The 17,397-nt window shown below is 37.4% G+C and overlaps 1 protein-coding gene across 1 annotated transcript; it reads left to right on the top strand.

Annotated features, from left to right (window-relative positions):
• Positions 1-586: 586 nt before the first annotated feature.
• LOC104604533 (vacuolar protein sorting-associated protein 24 homolog 1-like) lies at positions 587-16,648 on the top strand. The gene is made up of 6 exons (XM_010268913.3): positions 587-1,011; positions 1,212-1,288; positions 3,640-3,742; positions 12,798-12,919; positions 15,802-15,996; positions 16,359-16,648. The coding sequence occupies exons 1-6, from the start codon at positions 900-902 to the stop codon at positions 16,437-16,439; spliced, it is 690 nt and encodes a 229-aa protein (XP_010267215.1). The 5' UTR covers positions 587-899; the 3' UTR covers positions 16,440-16,648.
• The last annotated feature ends 749 nt before the right edge of the window (positions 16,649-17,397 follow it).

Below are 17,397 nucleotides of genomic sequence, written 5' to 3'. Positions count from 1 at the left end.
TAATATAATATATAATACATAATATATATATATATATCCCAATCGGTTCGATTAATTACCGATTTTTTTAAAAGGTTAATCGAAACTGAACCAAAACTTACAGTTTTTTAAGAATAGCAAACTGAAACCGAACCAATTGGTTCTATTAATTAGATTTTCTGTTTGATTTCGATCGATTTTTCAGTTCGATTCAGTTTTTCGGGCTTTCTTGCTCACCCCAACCGGCTGAGTGATAACCTACCCCCTAAATCCATGACCCCCAGTTCAGATGCAAGTGGGATTCGATCTATAACCCAAAAGGGATCCAAATTCCAAGCCGTATGGAGCAGATTCAGATATAAGGAATGTAGGAAACAGCCAAAATAAATGGCATACACTTTCTTTTGTTTTTTTTCCTCCATGGGGCTAGACAAGTCGGGGGTAACCCAGATCAACCAGTCAGTTGTCACCTTGGTCAGTATATGATATTTTTAAACTTTCTATTTACACTGTACGTATTTGTATTTATTATCTTCCCGAATTTAACCTTAATCTGAAGTCTAAAGACTCTAAATAAGAACATTTTAATAAAGAAGTGAACAGATCGGGTTGGTTGGGTTAAGGTTGGAAATTGGGATTGGGGGCTTGACAACCCTGGTTGGGTTGGGAACTTGGGAAATACCTCCACCCGACCCGACTTACATCCCCAATTTGCCTTGGCAATTTTGCGTAGGAAACAAAAAGAAAAATCTCAAAAAGTTAGTTGGGGAGGGCAAACCGAAAGATTAAAGAAAGAAAAGGAAAAGCTCTCGCTGTGGAAGAACAAAAACATTAAAGAAGCTTTGATCCTAAGCGATCTCATTCGTTTACTTCTCCTTCGACTTCTTCTCCATCATCAACCTTTTCTGGTTGGAAGAGAGATGGATAAGGTGAAGAGTCTGTTGAAACCCAAGCCAAACCCACAGCAGCAATTGAGGGATTGGCAGAGACGACTCAGGCAAGAGTGCCGCAACATCGAACGCCAAATTCGAGGCTAGTTCTCTATTAAAACCAACAACCTAAATCGTTCCCATGCCTACTTTTTATTTGTTTATATGTTTATTTATTACAGAATGGATGTAATTGGAGTCTTTCCTTTCATGAGTTGAAATTCGATTAATGGGATCTTAAGACGATGTTTATTGTAGTAATTTTCACAAACATTTGTCGTGGGTTGTTTTTAATTATTGCAGATGTGCAGAGAGAGGAGAAAAGTGTACAGAAAGCGATTAGAGAAGCTGCAAAAAGAAACGACATGGTCTCAGCGAAGGTATAGGAGCCTATTTGTGAATTCTCCTTGCTGAAATTGATGTAAATTTTACTGAAATAAAATTGTGCTTATATTTATTAAATATAATTTTCAGTTTAAGTGCTTACTGGTTGATTGAAGCGAAAAGATAATTTTAAATATTACCGGTGAGAGAGAAATTATCGTATTGGAATTTTGGAGACGCAAATGATCTTAATTTGTTATCTAGCCCCTAATTTCATGAAATTTCGAGGTTTTTTCCTTCCTTGAAGTGAAACCTAAGTTCATATGATATGTGCCAGGAAAGTAAGTAAGAAAAGGGCCATTGTTGGTCCCATCTATCGAGGTATTGGGAGGGGTGGACGGAATTGAGACCCAGCATTTGGCATTTTTTTTTTGGACAAAGTGGTCAACCCAAATTCCCACGCATGCCAGCCTGAGATTTTACTATAAGATATTTAGATCAATCACTGATGTAGTGATAAGATAGTAAACTGCTAAATAATGTTTCCTAATATCCCCTTGGTGCCAATCTGATATACCGTCTGAAGTCTATTTTATTGGTATGACTACAAATGCCTGTATCAGTTATCATATCTTTTTTCAAAATGGGCATACTTGTATTCATGATTAATTACACTTCCCTTCACCATTCCAGCACTGAATGTTCACCAACCTTTAATTTTGATTAAGATCTCTAAACATATTGTAAGAACAACCAGAACCATTTTTCCCAAAGAGATCATTGTTGGTCTGGTTACTGATAGGCTGTATTTGGATTGGACCAGAAATGGAAAAGCACAGTGGAATGGTATTTTGAATCCATTACTTTCCATTTTCACTGCTCAGCTACCTAGATAGTGCTGAGGTAAAACTGGGGGGGGGGGAGGGGGGGAGTAATCATTCTGGAGCAATGATTTAGATAGTAGAGGCATAAGGCTATGTGCTAGGATCTTTCAATGTGTAAGCCATAAACTCAGTGCTTACTTAATTGCTTGGGCCTTCTTTATGTCTTTTAAGGCCTTTCGTACATTCCTTATATACATCCTTCCCTTTTTTGAATACAAGTTACCTTTTCTCAGAAAACATGTTCTTGACATAAGCGATCTTAATAATATGTAATCATTTCCTTTACACCTCTAAGTGTGAACCTCAAGGTTGATCTTTGGGGCATTTTCCTTAATGCCTGCCTTAAGGCATAAGTTTCACATGTCTTTAGATAGGACTGCAACTTGGGCAGGCTCAGGTTGAGCATTTGCTAAAATTAAATTGGCCCAGCTGAGGGCCTGGGCCCGATGCTGTGTAAATTCTTCAAGTAGGGTACCTGATTTGCACCACTACCTTAAAAACACTATTCTGGAGCCCATCACTTCATTTCCATCATGGTTTTCCACTTCTGCCTCCAAATTCAAAGTTCCAAACCCAGCCTCAAAGTCGACATTAGATACTAATTTTAGAGTTATCATTATGGATTTAATGATTTTAGGGTGGTAGGCTGACGCAGGAGACAGTTTGGGTGGGTTTTTTAGGGTGAAGGAAGACAGTTTGGGCGGTTAAATGATGAAGAATATAGATAGAGAAGCAAGTGGAAAGTTCGCTGCCCACCAAAGAATGAGCAGGAAAATAGATTTAGTAAGGAAGCACAACAGATACAAGAAGACTGAGAACTCTTACTGTCAGAGGAGACAACAAAGAGATAGGTCACTTAGAAGAATAAATAAGTTAGAGTGAAATAGAGAGTGGTGCTTGGTACAATCTTTACATATCCTATCTTTTTGCTGTCTCTTTGAGGTGGAGGGGAATTCCTAGGTTGTGATTTGATTGATGTTTGAGACTCTGGCTGTGAAATTCTAGGCATTTGACTAGAGATGCTAGAACCTCAGTTTCCAAAGTGAACATCCCATACAATAGATTCCAAGTTTCCAACATCTGCCAACTCAAAAGTATATAGCCTAATTGGAGAGGGGAGTGATTTCTATTGGGGTCTTCTATCTTGGGATGGATTTTGTATATTATGGCACTTGTTTTTGTGAAATTGGCCTCAAGGAGGTTCTTCTGCTCCTTCCACTTGACTTAGGGAAGTAAAGCTTGGATGACATCCTTTCTCTTTGATATTAATAAAAATTAAGAATATGATACATGAGATCCATAGCTGGATTATTTTTAAATGGTTACCACCTCTTCACAAGTATATTTAGATTTGACATGAGGATGAGGAACCTTAGCATTTTGTTTAGGGGCACCTTTTTATGGCTTTTCCTTTTCTAATTTTCCTCTTAACCTTTCTGGTCAAAATTTCTCTTTTTCACATGTTTCTGACATTATAAAGGTCTTTATCTTATTTTATCTTCTGATACATAATATGCTTTTAGGCACTTGCTAAGGAAATTGTGAGATCAAGAAAAGCTGTGAACCGTCTTCATGAGAATAAGGCACAACTGAATTCAATTGCAATGCATCTGGGAGAAAGTGTTGGTATGATGCTTTACAGATAGGAACTTTTAGATTTTTCTTTACATATGCCATCTCTTTCAGAAAATAAATATTATATGTGAATCAATTATTATGTGAAATTGTTATTCTATAGTTATGATATGCATCATTTTGGTTTCTACCTTTCAAGAAAAAAGAATAGAATTTTATGAAGAAAATTAAAGAGTCCACTACTTTTTGTTTTCTAGGATAAGTAAAAACTAAAAAGTAATTTTTTATATTAAATTTACTTAAAAGCTCAGAGCACTTCACATGGGCACACATATTACTAAGAAGGAATTGTTCTTGTCCCTAGACATTGAAGGTAATTCAAATAATGCAATTAGATGGTGTTAAAGTGTGGGAAGAGGTCCATTGGCACTTGGCACATCTCCAGAATGAGACTAAGGAGATTTTTTTGGCATGCTGGATTGATGGTACTGTAGAGAAGATGGGCCGAATGGCCCATAGGTTGTTTATTCTTTCTTGTTATTTATGTTTCTTTTCTGTAATGGGCCTTATTCTGGGCCCATCCTGTCTATATTAAGTTCTTTGTAAATTCTTGCCCACCTAAGGGCCTCCTTGTAATTATTCAAATATATCTTAATAAAAGAATGTTAGGGTGCTGAGAGGGAGTAGGTTCGAAACTCTCATTCTCAGACCCTCATTGCTGAACTCTCAAGCTCTCCTCTCTTCAGTTTTCTTCATGGTATCAGAGCATATCTGAACCTGAATATCATAGGGCTGGAAGCTTAGTCACATACTGCCTGATTCTTGGAGGTCAGTGGACGAGCCCAAGACTAGAATCTCTTAGGGAAGGGGTTCGGTGGCCAGGAAGAATTAGAGAAAAAAAAAAGGGGGAGGAGAAGGGGAACAACTCAGTTCTGTTTTTGAAGCTCGACTGTGTTTGCACTGTTGAAGCTTGAACTGTAAGTTGTGCTCAGTTTTCTGGTTGTTCTGTATCATCTTCGACTGTGTTTGGACTGTTGAAGTGTCCGAAAACCCTAGCTGTTCTGTACTACCTTCGACTGCATTAAATCTGGTTTAACCCAGAAATTTCTGGGCTGTTTTTTCTCTTCTTCTTGGACTGTTAAAACCTGCCGAAACATCCTTGTAACAAGGCTGTGTATTGTTACTCATTTTTGGCTGTTTTAAGGGGCTGTACGAACTGTTTTTTGGGGTCTTTTCTCTTCCTTGACAGTTGGGCTGTCTCTATTGCCCACACTATGTTTGTGAAAAGGCCTATTCAGCAATACCGATTGGTATTTACTCTTCTTGGCTGAGTGCACAACTTTGAAAAGGTACTTCAGCTGAGTGTACAGTGCCTAGGAGTTTCCGATTACTTCTTGAAGGCTGAACTCAGTATATTGTCTTCTTGTGGTCGGCTGAACTCTGTTTAGAGTGTTTACATGATGTACTCCTCAGAGTTTGAAAACAAAAGTGGTGCTGAATATGGACTGGTTCAGGGGACTCCAAATGATTCCTTATTGATTGTGACCATAGTTAAATTAGATGGAACTAATTATCTGGCATGGTCACAATCAGTAAAGATTCATGTTTGTAGTAGAGGAAAGTGGGGATTCATTTCCGGGAGTAAGAAGGCTCCCCCAGAAGATGATCCATCCTACGAGAAGTGGATGCAAGAAAATTACACTGTCATTGGGTGGCTTGTGAACTCAATGCAGCCACAAATCAGCCAACACTACCTATGGATGAATTCAGCAAAAGAAATTTGGGACAGTGTTGCGGAAACCTATTCAGAAAAACTCAATGTGGCTCGGGCATATAAATTGAGAAGTGATGTAAAGAATTTAAGACAAGGGGAGAAACCTCTTGCTGTATATTTCTCAACCCTGAAGTCCCTATGGCAAGAGATTGACCTAATAGAAGCTGTACCTTGGGACACCACCAATGATGCAGAGACCTACAAAAAATTGGTTGAAAGGAACAAGGTATTTGAGTTCTTAACTGGACTAAACCTAGAATATGATATCACAAAACAGAATATTCTTTCCAAGGAGTGTGTCTCTTTGTCACAAGCTTATGCATTGGTGAGTAGTGAAGAGAGCAGAAGGGCTGTTCAGGTTCAAGGGGCTCATATGAATGATCACTTTGCCAATATGGGGATTAAACCCAAAGGGAATGTTGGAACTTCTGGTGGCATAGGAAAGAAAGAAGTTATATGTGAGTACTGCAAGAAGTCAAAACACACCAAAGATAAGTGTTGGAAACTACATCCTAATCTTGTTCCCAGTCGGTTTCAGAAAAAGTATGATAGTAAAAGATCAGGAAGTGCAAATGTAGCTGTCGGGCCAGATAGTGAAGAAATGTCTGCTTCTGCATAGTTGGCAGCCATGAGAGTAGAATATGAAAAGTTTGGGAAGATGATCAGTCAGCTGAGTGATGTGACCTCTTCTTCCAACCCTTCAGGCAATTCTTCTGCTGCTTCAGCATTTGCTCATTCAGGTATAAGGGTTTCTGCCAATCATGCTACTACTTCTGTGAGGGTTCTTCTATCTTTAGTTGCTCACTTTGACTGGCCCCTTTATCAATTGGATGTGAAGAATGCATTTCTGAATGGTGAATTACATGAGGAGGTTTATATGTCTCTTCCTCCAGGGATGTATGGAATTGATATGAAAGGGAAGGTATGCAGGCTGAAGAAATCTCTTTATGGACTAAAACAGTCCCCTAGAGCATGGTTTGAGAGATTTAGAACAACACTTGTTAACTTTGGTTATGTGCAGACACAGTCCGATCATACTCTTTTTGTGAAGAGGAGTGGACCTCTGGCAGTATACCTCATTGTGTATGTAGATGATATTGTAGTGACTGGTAATGATGTTTCAGAAGTTCATGATCTAAAATCTTTTCTCCATACAGAGTTTGAGATTAAATATTTGGGGGACTTGAGATACTTTCTTGGTATGGAAGTGGCTCGATCCAAGGATGGGATTCTTATATCCCAAAGGAAGTATGTTCTTGACTTGCTCTCCGAGACTGGAAAAATGGGTGCTAGACCAGTTGCTACTCCTATTGATATGAGTCATAAACTCTCAGCCTCAGAAGGGACATTGTTAGAAGACAAAGGAATCTTTCAGAGACTTCTTGGGAAACTTTTGTATCTATGCATGACTCGGCCAGATATTGCATATGCAGTTAGTTGCATTAGCCAATTCATGCATGCTCCCCGAGACACTCATATGGCAGCAGCAGAGAGAATCCTATGTTATTTGAAGGGCTCCCCAGGAAAAGGTATTCTGTTTGCCAAGCATGGTCATATGAAACTTGAAGCCTACACCGATGCTGACTGGGCCGGAAACATTGATGACAGAAGATCTACTTCTGGGTATTGCAGCTTGGTGGCTGATAATGTTGTTTCTCGGAGAAGCAAGAAACAATCGGTTGTTGCTCGGTCCTCTGTTGAAGCAGAATACAGGGCCATGGCACATGGAGTTTCTGAATTATTATGGCTAAAATCATTGATGGAAGAACTTGGAGTTGAATATGACAAGCCAATGATGTTGTACTGTGATAATCAGGCTGCCATCAACATTGCTCACAACCCAGTGCAACATGATAGAACCAAGCATATTGAAGTTGATCGACACTTCATTAGGGAAAGGATCTCTTCGGGTGAAGTGTGTCTTCCTTTCATCACATCTGAAGGACAGTTGGCAGATTTTCTCACCAAAGGCATTCCCAAGGCAAAACTTCAGCATGATACCAGCAAGCTTGGCATGATTGACATCTATGCTCAGCTTGAGGGGGAGTGTAGAGAAGATGGGCCGAATGGCCCATAGGTTGTTTATTCTTTCTTGTTATTTATGTTTCTTTTCTGTTAGGGCTGTTCACGGGTCGGGTTGGGTTGGTTTACAGGGGTTTTCCCAACCGACCCGACCTGGTCGGGTTACATGAGGTGGAAACCAAAACCGACCCACTGATAAGCAAAACAACCTGGTCGGTTTGAGTCGGGTTGGGTCGGTTTCGGTTTTGCTCCTGTACAAAAATGATAGAGAAGCCTAGAACTAGAAGGACACCTAATTCTAATTGTAATTGCCTAATGGGTTGCCTATTTGGTGTAAAAGACTATAAAAATTAGGATAGATACAATTTAGTTAAGTAGGAACTAGAAGATAGGGTTGTTCTAGTTCTAGTAGAAGACTAGTTAAGTAGGAAACTAGGAACTACCGAACTAGAAAACTAATTGGTTCGGTTTGGTTCGGGTAGGTTTCGGTTTTCACATAAGAAAACCGAAACCGACCCGATATATCGGTTTATGATTTTGCCCAACCCGAAACCGACCGGTGCTGATGAAAACCCGGCCGACTCGAGTTGGGTCGGTTCGGGTTGGTCGGTTTGGTCGGGTTGGGCCTTCTTATGAACAACCCTATTTTCTGTAATGGGCCTTATTCTGGGCCCATTCTGTCTATATTAAGTTCTTTGTAAATTCTTGCCCACCTAAGGGCCTCCTTGTAATTATTCAAATATATCTTAATAAAAGAATGCTAGGGTGCTGAGAGAGAGTAGGTTCGAAACTCTCATTCTCAGACCCTCATTGCTGAACTCTCAAGCTCTCCTCTCTTCAGTTTTCTTCACAATAATTGGAAATGTTAGAAAGTTTAGATAAATTCATATCCTTAGAAATCACATAACAAATACTAAGAAGCCTTGTATGTTAAACAATACCTCAAATGGCTTTAACTCATGAGCCTCAAGGTGGCCTTGAGGTGTTTTCCTTGGGCCTTGTCTCTATTCAAGCTTCAAGGAATAAGCCTCATATGCCTTTAAACATTGAGCACAAGCAATCAATATGGTTTTATCACGTATCATCTAATAATATAAATCATTAAACTCAACTCAACAAAATGTTATCCCAATTATATGGGATCCACCTCTCAGCTACATGAATCCTGTTTCACAATTCCTGGCTACAAGGACATATCATCCATTAAATAAGGAGTCATCCTATCTTTTCCTCATTCGTCAGTTGCTGTCCTTTTCAGCCTTCTCCTAGCTAGCTCATTTAGAACCATCAAATTGAATCAAATCACCTCTTACAGATGCAATAGGTGGTTTTTAACATGTCCAAGCCAGCTGTATCAAGTTTTGATGATTTTATTGTACATTGGGGCTAGTCCTAGATACCCCATGAATCCATCAATCTCAACATCCTTACCTCTGATACACTCATTTATAATGTTTAGTGTTTTCATCGCTTAACACTTCGCACATATCATTGTTAGTGTTATATTAAAATATTTACCTTTTGATCTCAATATGCACCAATCAACAATAATAGCTTAACGCCTTCACCATTTAGTTCCCCATTTCTCCATATCAAAAAAAAATAGAGAAAAGGTTGACTTAGATCTTTCTGTTGGGAACTGTATTTTAGGAGTTAGGACCATCAACTCATATATTCTACTGTTCAGAAAATGCTATGCTGGCATTGGCATTAACAGTCTATAGCATTTTGAATTGTATGGCAAAAATCAGAGAGTATATGAGAGGGCATACAATGATGCACAAAATATGATAGTCAACTGCTCTCCTACCTCTCCTAAAACTAAGGGGAGAAGGGAGCTGTCACCACACAAAAATCCCTCCCAGTTGCAGATCTAGCAAGTTAATCAGCTTTTCAGTTGAGCTCCCTAGGACTTCATTTCACTATCTTATATGTACCTGAAGAAAACTGAAGAGAGGAGAGCTTGAGAGTTCAGCAATGAGAGTCTGAGAATGAGAGTTTCGAACCTACTCTCTCTCAGCACCCTAACATTCTTTTATTAAGATATATTTGAATAATTACAAGGAGGCCCTTAGGTGGGCAAGAATTTACAAAGAACTTAATATAGACAGGATGGGCCCAGAATAAGGCCCATTACAGAAAAGAAACATAAATAACAAGAAAGAATAAACAACCTATGGGCCATTTGGCCCATCTTCTCTACATATTGTTTATGTGATTATTTATTAATTTATACTAGTTGGGACTCGTGCAGTGGACAAGCCTTGTCAAACAAAATTGAAGTAGAAGGAACCCTTTAACATTCTTGACTAAGTCGAGTTAGTCCAAGTCCAACTCAAGCATTACTTTCAAATTATATCGTTAGTCTTAATATAAATTTTATTGCAGTAAATCTTAAATCTTTTATATTATATTATTATATAATTTTTACTTGTTTATTCATTTTAAATAAATATTAAATGGAACTTCAATTTTTACTAAAAACTTTAAAATTTTTATAAGTGGAGCTCAAATGGATTTTAAGTTACAATCAAGTGGGATTTTAAATTATAATATTGTTATATCACTTTGTTTTAGAAATGCAACTTGGGTGGGCTAGCAGAAGTAAGCATGCTTTTTGACTCATCTACCTATGCTTGGCGCCACCGAAGAGGAGGATAATGTGGAGGTGTGCATGAGCAGAATTGCTATGGACAATGTGGGAAGAAAGGAATGTCGAGATATTCCAAGAGAAGGAGAAAAGCCAACAAGAACTGAAGGAGTGTATCTTGTAGAGGGCTATCTCGTGGCTAGAATCTTTGGACTTATTTCATTAGTTTTCTTTTAATGATCTTTGGAGGCATTGAGCATCCGTGGCAAGCAGCTCCTTTCTGAAGAACAAGGTATACATAAGTTGGACACCCCCTCCTGAAGGCTTTTACAAAACTAAATTTTGGTGGCAGCAGTCAGGGTAACCCAGGTCCCTCTGAGATGGGAGGGGTTCTAAGGCATGAAAGTGATAATGTGGCTCTCTTATACTCAGGTCCTTTAGGTGTGGGGGACTTCACTAGGGCGGAATTACTAGCTGCCCTTTAAGGGGTACAGTTTGCAGTACAGTTAGGAGTGGAACGGGTGAACGGCTAGTAATAGAAGGTGATTCCAATTTAGTTGTGGAGTGGCTACAAAACCCAGAGACTGGTTTGGTGTTTTAAGAATGAACTTAAAAATTTAAGTGGCTAACAAGAAATCTGTGTCAAAATACAATGGGTGGGGAGATTAGCTAATGCTATGGCTGATAGTTTAGCCAAGCAAGGGGCAAGTAGGGAACAATTGTATTGGGCACAGTTGTAATCTATTTTAGTATCTAATCACCTGGAGAGGTTGCAGCTTGTGCTTCTCCATGGGTATCTTGTATCTGTCATTCTCCATTCTCTAATAAAAATTTTCTCATTTATAAAAAAAAGCAACTTGGGCAGGCTCAACTCAAATCCAGGTGACCTAGCACATGATTTTACAGGGGTTGGTCTTGGATTTTCAGTCCTCAACCTAGGCCCAAGCCCAACCTCAGCCTAATTTGAGCCTAGCCCGACTACATACAAAATATATAAATTTCCTATTTGAAGGTTTAAATTATTCATTCTAAATAAGTTCATGCAACTTTTTAATACATTGGAACTAATAAGCCCACCTAAGCCCAAATGACCAACCCGAGCTTAACCCAAACCCAAACCCCACCCAAGTATGTCAATTTTCAGTTTCAGGTTAGACTCAGGTTGGACAAGTTGGGCTTGACCTCGAGCTCTAGCCTTAAGCACAATGCTTAGGGTTGGGCCTTGGTTGACCTTAAATTGAACTGACCTACTTGACTTGCTTCCCTGTTTTATTGTGGTAAGTCAGCCCTATTTTTATATTATTATTAATTTTTAGCTATTTATTTATTTTAATGGAATTTAAATGAATTTTAAATCTTAATTAGAATGGAATTTGAGTATTGTGGCTTCATGCTTACTAAATGTTTGTTAACAACTGAAATGGTTGATGGCTATTATTTTTAACTTTTAATGATTGAGTTATTAAGGAAGTTGTGAGCTTCTTAATGGTTGAAGCTAAAATTGAGTGGATTACTATAAATCTTGAATATTGTATTATTTAATTATCGTATCCATAAAATACAAATCAATCATCCATTAATTCAAAAACTTCATTTTTTATCAAACTGTCCCTAATTATGAATAACATAATTTCAGAAACTCAAATAAGTTGAACACAATTTTCATAAATTTGAAGGTGTTCTATGTAATTTACTCTATTTACTTTGAAGGTGCTCTATACTCTCTCTCTCTCTCTAGTTTCTAATAAGTGTTCTTGAAAGTAATGCTTTTCTGTATTTATTAGCCAAAAGTAAAAAAAATGTAATGACTACATATTTATTCTCTATTTTATTTGACAAAAATACCCATGCTTTTATGAATTAAAGTAATGGGTATTTTGATCTCAGAAGACAAACACAAAGTAGAGGTGATTGTCCCAAGGACCTTTACTTTTTGGAAAACAAAACTCTCTATCTCTCTTTCTCATTTCTTTATCCTCTCTCTTCACAAAAGTGTTTCCATTGGTTGTTTCAGAAAATGGCATGGAATAAAAAATCAAAAAGGAGAAAAAGGAGAAAAAAACACACCTGGTTTTGTTTTAGTGTGTATGTGTGTGTGAGTTTTCTGCATAATATACCCCTCTTATGCATGTTTCTATACTTTTCTTCATTTTATTTTAATGTATTTCTTAAAAAAAATGTTAATCATGAGGCTTAAGAATCACTTTTTGAGGCTTACACTTCATGCATACAGAAGTCCTAGCGCCTCACGGCCCTCACCTCACTTCATGCTTCTTATGTAATATTGCTTAGACTTTCTTTTAAGGGATTTTTATGGTTTGATACCCTCATAATTTTTTATTGGTTTTCTGAATGTATTGTCCCAAACCCCCACCTATGCTACAGTACCCCCTTGAATCGTGATAGGTTCCCTGCCTGTCACTGTTCCAACTGTACAAACCAATAAAAATTTATGAGGTGGAGGAATCTATATCTTTTAATTGAAATTAACTATTTACACTTTTCATTTTGACTTAAATAGTTTTATCCCCATGTTTCAAGAATAATCCATTGGCCATCTGAAATGATTTAGGCAAATAAGCTTGGAGTTCTTTTACTGTCAATAGCTTGTATCATTTTCCCCACAATGTTGTTCATGGTTCAATTCCACAAACAGATTGGTAGTTCATATTAGGTAAAAATCTCAATGCAGTGACTCATTTTCCTGGTTGGTTTTGCAGCTATTGCTCGAACAGTGGGTCATTTATCAAAGAGTGCAGAGGTCATGAAACTTGTCAATAACCTAATGAAGGCTCCTGAAGTTGCTTCTACAATGCAAGAATTTAGTAAAGAAATGACCAAGGTATTTAAGTTTTTTTTTTTTTGAAGAGTAAAGATAAAACGTTCCATTAATTGAAATAAAAAAAGGAACCTTAGCTATAGAGCCTTGGTATTTTCTACTAATGCTACTCTTTTATTTGTTGAAGTCTGTCATCCTTCTATCCAAATTTAGAAAGATTGTGTTGACCATGGTTGATGTACACTAGAAGTGATACTATATCAACAATCCTGCCTTTTTGTCAAAATACTTGTTATCTGCCCATTGGCAGACTTATTCTTATTTATTTACTCTTTTTAGAAAGTAGAGTATTTATGAGGCCATCAGACTTACCATTGGAACAAATTTATAATGCATGTTTATGTGATGTCAACAAATATTGCCGGGGACAAATTAGGAAGCTGTTTGGTGACTTTTCTTGCTCTCTGCAGTATTTTCCAATGTTTTAAAACCTGGCCTGGAGGCTGCACTACTTTTCTCTCCAAGTGGACAGGTGATCAGTTCCACTATCCAGGTTAATGGGTCAAACCCTTAACATCATGCCAATAAAAAATTTCCAAAATGAAATAATATAAAACCTGGCGACCTGGTTAACAGATAAAAAAGGTTAATGGTTCAACCACCCTGGTCAATGGGTCACTGACCAAATCAATTTTTTGTAAAGTGAAGGGTTACATGTTGATTGAAACTGGAATCATGATCCAGTTGGCTGGGTCAAGAATGAGTTAAAAACATTGATATTTTCATTTCAAGATTCCTTGCATTTACACCTGCATTTTGAGATATGTTGGATGACTGAAGATCAACCCAGGCCCAATTCTATGACTTGGCTGTAAGGCTCAAGCTTGGATTGAGCCCAAGGTCAAGTCCAATCTATCCAAACCCAGGCCTAGCCTGAACTAAAAATTTGACACACTTAGGTTGAGCTTGAGTCTAGGCCAGGCTCAGGTTGGTGGTCGGGCTCAGAAAAGCCTATTGAATCGATTATATTAAAAAAAATGGCCCCAAACCTATCTAATATAAACAATTTTAACTGTTAGATAGGAATATTAAAAGATGGCCCAATGGATGGATGGATAGGGATAGGATCAGGGTAAGCTTGGGCTACCCAAGGATGGATGGAGTATCACAGTAGAAATAAACTTTCATTAGTAATTATCAATAATCATTTTTTGATAAATGGTAATTATCAATAATCTTCCTAAGAAAGTATAAACTTTATACTAAAACATAGAAAATCAACATGTTCATGAGAAAGAAAAAGTTGTCCTAGGAAAAGAAAAAAAAAAAGAATGTATTGATTGGACAAAATTCTAAGTTCTTCCTTGCCCATTGTTTCAGGTTTTGAAGTCTCCAAGGGTTCAAGACAGCATGCACCAATATGTGTGTTGATTGAACCCTATCAAATAAGAAAATATTAAAAAGGAACTAGTATATAAATCCACAAAATGAATAATTCATTGTAATAATGTCTATTTTATTATTATTATCTCAAAAAATAAAGAATATAAAAATATTTTATAGTGCCATGTAAGAAATAACTAGGCTCTTAAGCAAGGAAACCTTCCATAGGCCCCTTGTTGCCTAGGTATCACCTAGGTGCCCACCTGGATATTGCCTTGACAACTATTTTTCTAACTTGTCTTTCTTAAAGGTTCTAGCAGAAGCGGTGGATCAAATTAAAATCCTCCAAAGAGACAATTGTGGGCTCCACCTTTTGGGTAGTTGGTCAAGTTAAATTTTGATGGCTTCTTTTTCTCAAAAAAAAATGATGGTTTCTCACTTTGGAGAATGGGGAGGTTATTGGAAATTTGACTCAGCAAAAAAAAAAAAACATGTTTTATTTGTTTCTTACATTATACAATATACACGGATAGAAAAGGTTTGAAAGCTCATTTTTTTGTAGCTTGATAACATTTTGTAGTAAAATGGTATTCATTGTGTACATTTTCTGTTCATTTATGTCAAATAACTAAGGAGAGAGGGAAAATGTTAAGTAGAAGTATCCCTCAAGAAACCATGAGTGTTGGAATATGATGTGTCCAACACAGACACTTCATCCATTTAGGAGAGCCTAAGCAACACTGCTCTAAGATAGCAATAGAAAAGATGGAGGGTGGTGATTATACCATGGTTCCATTGAGGGTGCTATCTTATCAGAGAGATGATTCTTAGGCATCCACAATGAATCTCTCCATTGGGATTGTAGATCTTTTCTTTTCTTTTTTTTTCTTTTTTTTTTCTTTTTTTTTTGGTCAATAACTGCAGAATTTTATCACTTCAAATGAAAGAATGTGGTATGTACAGTATGTCAAGCATCTCCATCCTATTGTCTCTATTGTACTCTAATATTACACTTGAGCCCAAAATGATTTTGCCCTGATTACCCCTTGTTTGGATAAAGCGCCAGCCAAACCATTTGCCTACCAATGGATCCATTGAAAGCTTGAAACCACTCACTATCCAATTGCTAATTTACCTCATGGTGTGTCAGTACTTCCAGATCCTTCATTGGTGTTCTTCAGTCACCCCACTGTTATATTCTCCAGGTTGAGTGCCTTTGCCACCCTCATCCCTTGTGGAAATGTTCTCAATCTGGCTCTTAGCAAGTCACCTTGATGTGTAATCTTCTAATCTGACTGTTGATAGTTTTGCTAGAAGGTGTCATAGAGTGACTTTTATTTGATGTCCTTCGTTGAACTAGGGACTATTCATTGTGTACTTGAGCTCATTCTTTGAATTTGGAATTGGACTTTTTTCTTTTCTATCATGAGTAACTTTTTTCCCCCGAATCCTGGGAAGTTGTATTTAAAACTCTTGTACATCAATTACATTTTTCTTTTGTTACTGATGATGAAGAAATTTGCTTTTCCTAAAATCGTTCACTGTTTGCCTGTGTTTTGTAGGCAGGGGTGATTGAAGAGATTGTGAATGATGCTGTTGACACTGCATTGGATTCAGAAGATATAGAAGAGGAGACAGAAGAAGAAGTTGACAAGGTTTTGACTGAACTTGCTGGTGAGACTGCTGCACAGCTCCCAGAAGCTGTCAGGAGAGAGAGGGTAAAGCAACCTGCACAGGCAGCAAGAGCTGCGCAGGAGGTATGTGCATCATAACTGCACTCTAAGTTCCTAAATCTATTTGCACTTTATGGTCTAACAAGACATTAAGGCTGTGTTTGGTTGCCATGGAAATATATTTGCACTGATGCAAAACCATGGCAGTGCAAATGATTTGAGTTTAAATTCTGACCTATTTTTGTTTCAAATTTTAGCTTATTTTGTTTGATTGCAGTATAAATGAAGTAAATTAAGACATGAGGCAGAATAAAGTAAAACCCAAGACAAAGTTAAATGAGAATTTGCATTTTTTTCATTTGCACTCCCATGCATTTGCACTAGTGCAAATAAAATTGCACTTCAACCAAACGCAGCCTAAGGAACAAATGATTTCTGTATTGCAGGAAGAACCTATAGCTGAGGGGGTTGATGATGAAGAAGAACTTGAAGAGATAAGGGAAAGGCTCGCCAGAGTGAGGTCATAACTGGCTATATCCACATTGAGTTTGTATTTTATTAACTTAGGTCAAGCTGTTGTTCAGTTGGAAGGCAATGCCTTCCCCAGTTGTTGGAACAAGTAGGCAATCCCAGCTTACCAAACTATTAGAGAAAATATTAAATGTAAAATCTGTATGATAACTTTGTCTATGTTTATGCTATAATTTAGCTAAATCTTTTTCCCTTTTTATTTTTACTCACTCTCCCTCCACCGATGACCTAGGATGTTCTTTAGTAAGGCATAAGTTCCATCTCCAAAACCCATAAACCTGCAGTGGGATAACACTAATCATTCATTACTCAAATTGATCATGGTCATGGATATCCTAGGTAAAACTAGACCCAGCTTGATGATATTAGTTCCCTAATTTGTTTCATTTCGTTCATTGAAACCTTCTGGTCAAACATGAAAAAAGGGTTCAGGTTACAGGAAAAGTCCTATTGCAAAATGAGCTTTCAAATACACCATTTCTCTACCTTGCTACTTTGGAAACTCCAGGTTCAATTTCTTCATAAACATGTAATCGCAACCTTTCTTCTACCTGATTTTCTACTTAGTAAATCCATATGTTGCTACCGATTGGATAATCCTGTTCTCTATACAGGTTCGGTGGCTCAAGAGAGCTTACTCATACTTCTTATTATCTTTAATGTTTTTTATTAGTAGCCTTCGTTTTATTTTAATGTTACTCCTGATTGGATTGGATATTCGGATTCAAATCTGGTTTGTTTATATTCGGTTTCAAATCAAATATAATCCATTGGAATTTTATATGGATTCTTACAAATTTGGATTGCAATCAGATATTGAACAGCATTAATAAATTAAAGAAAATTTTAAAATCTTTTTTTTTTTCCTTTTCTTGTGGTTCTTTTTAAGCTTGAATATGGAACTACACTTGCTTGCAAGAGTCCAGCATTCTTCATAACAAAATTCTAAGTGAA

Source organism: Nelumbo nucifera, chromosome 6, assembly GCF_055504915.1.
Source record: "Nelumbo nucifera cultivar China Antique chromosome 6, China Antique-T2T, whole genome shotgun sequence".
Classification (NCBI taxonomy): Eukaryota; Viridiplantae; Streptophyta; class Magnoliopsida; order Proteales; family Nelumbonaceae; genus Nelumbo; species Nelumbo nucifera.
Note: the sequence above shows the minus strand (reverse complement) of the source record. Positions and strands in the feature narration are given on the sequence as shown.

What these genes read in the sequence shown, in the direction of transcription:
- LOC104604533 (XM_010268913.3), top strand. Translation starts at nt 900, where the DNA reads ATGGATAAGGTGAAGAGTCTGTTGAAACCCAAGCCAAACCCACAGCAG. An exon ending in ACGACATGGTCTCAGCGAAG is followed by an intron (nt 1,289 to 3,639) that starts GTATAGGAGCCT and finishes ATATGCTTTTAG; the next exon opens with GCACTTGCTAAGGAAATTGT. An exon ending in GCATCTGGGAGAAAGTGTTG is followed by an intron (nt 3,743 to 12,797) that starts GTATGATGCTTT and finishes TTGGTTTTGCAG; the next exon opens with CTATTGCTCGAACAGTGGGT.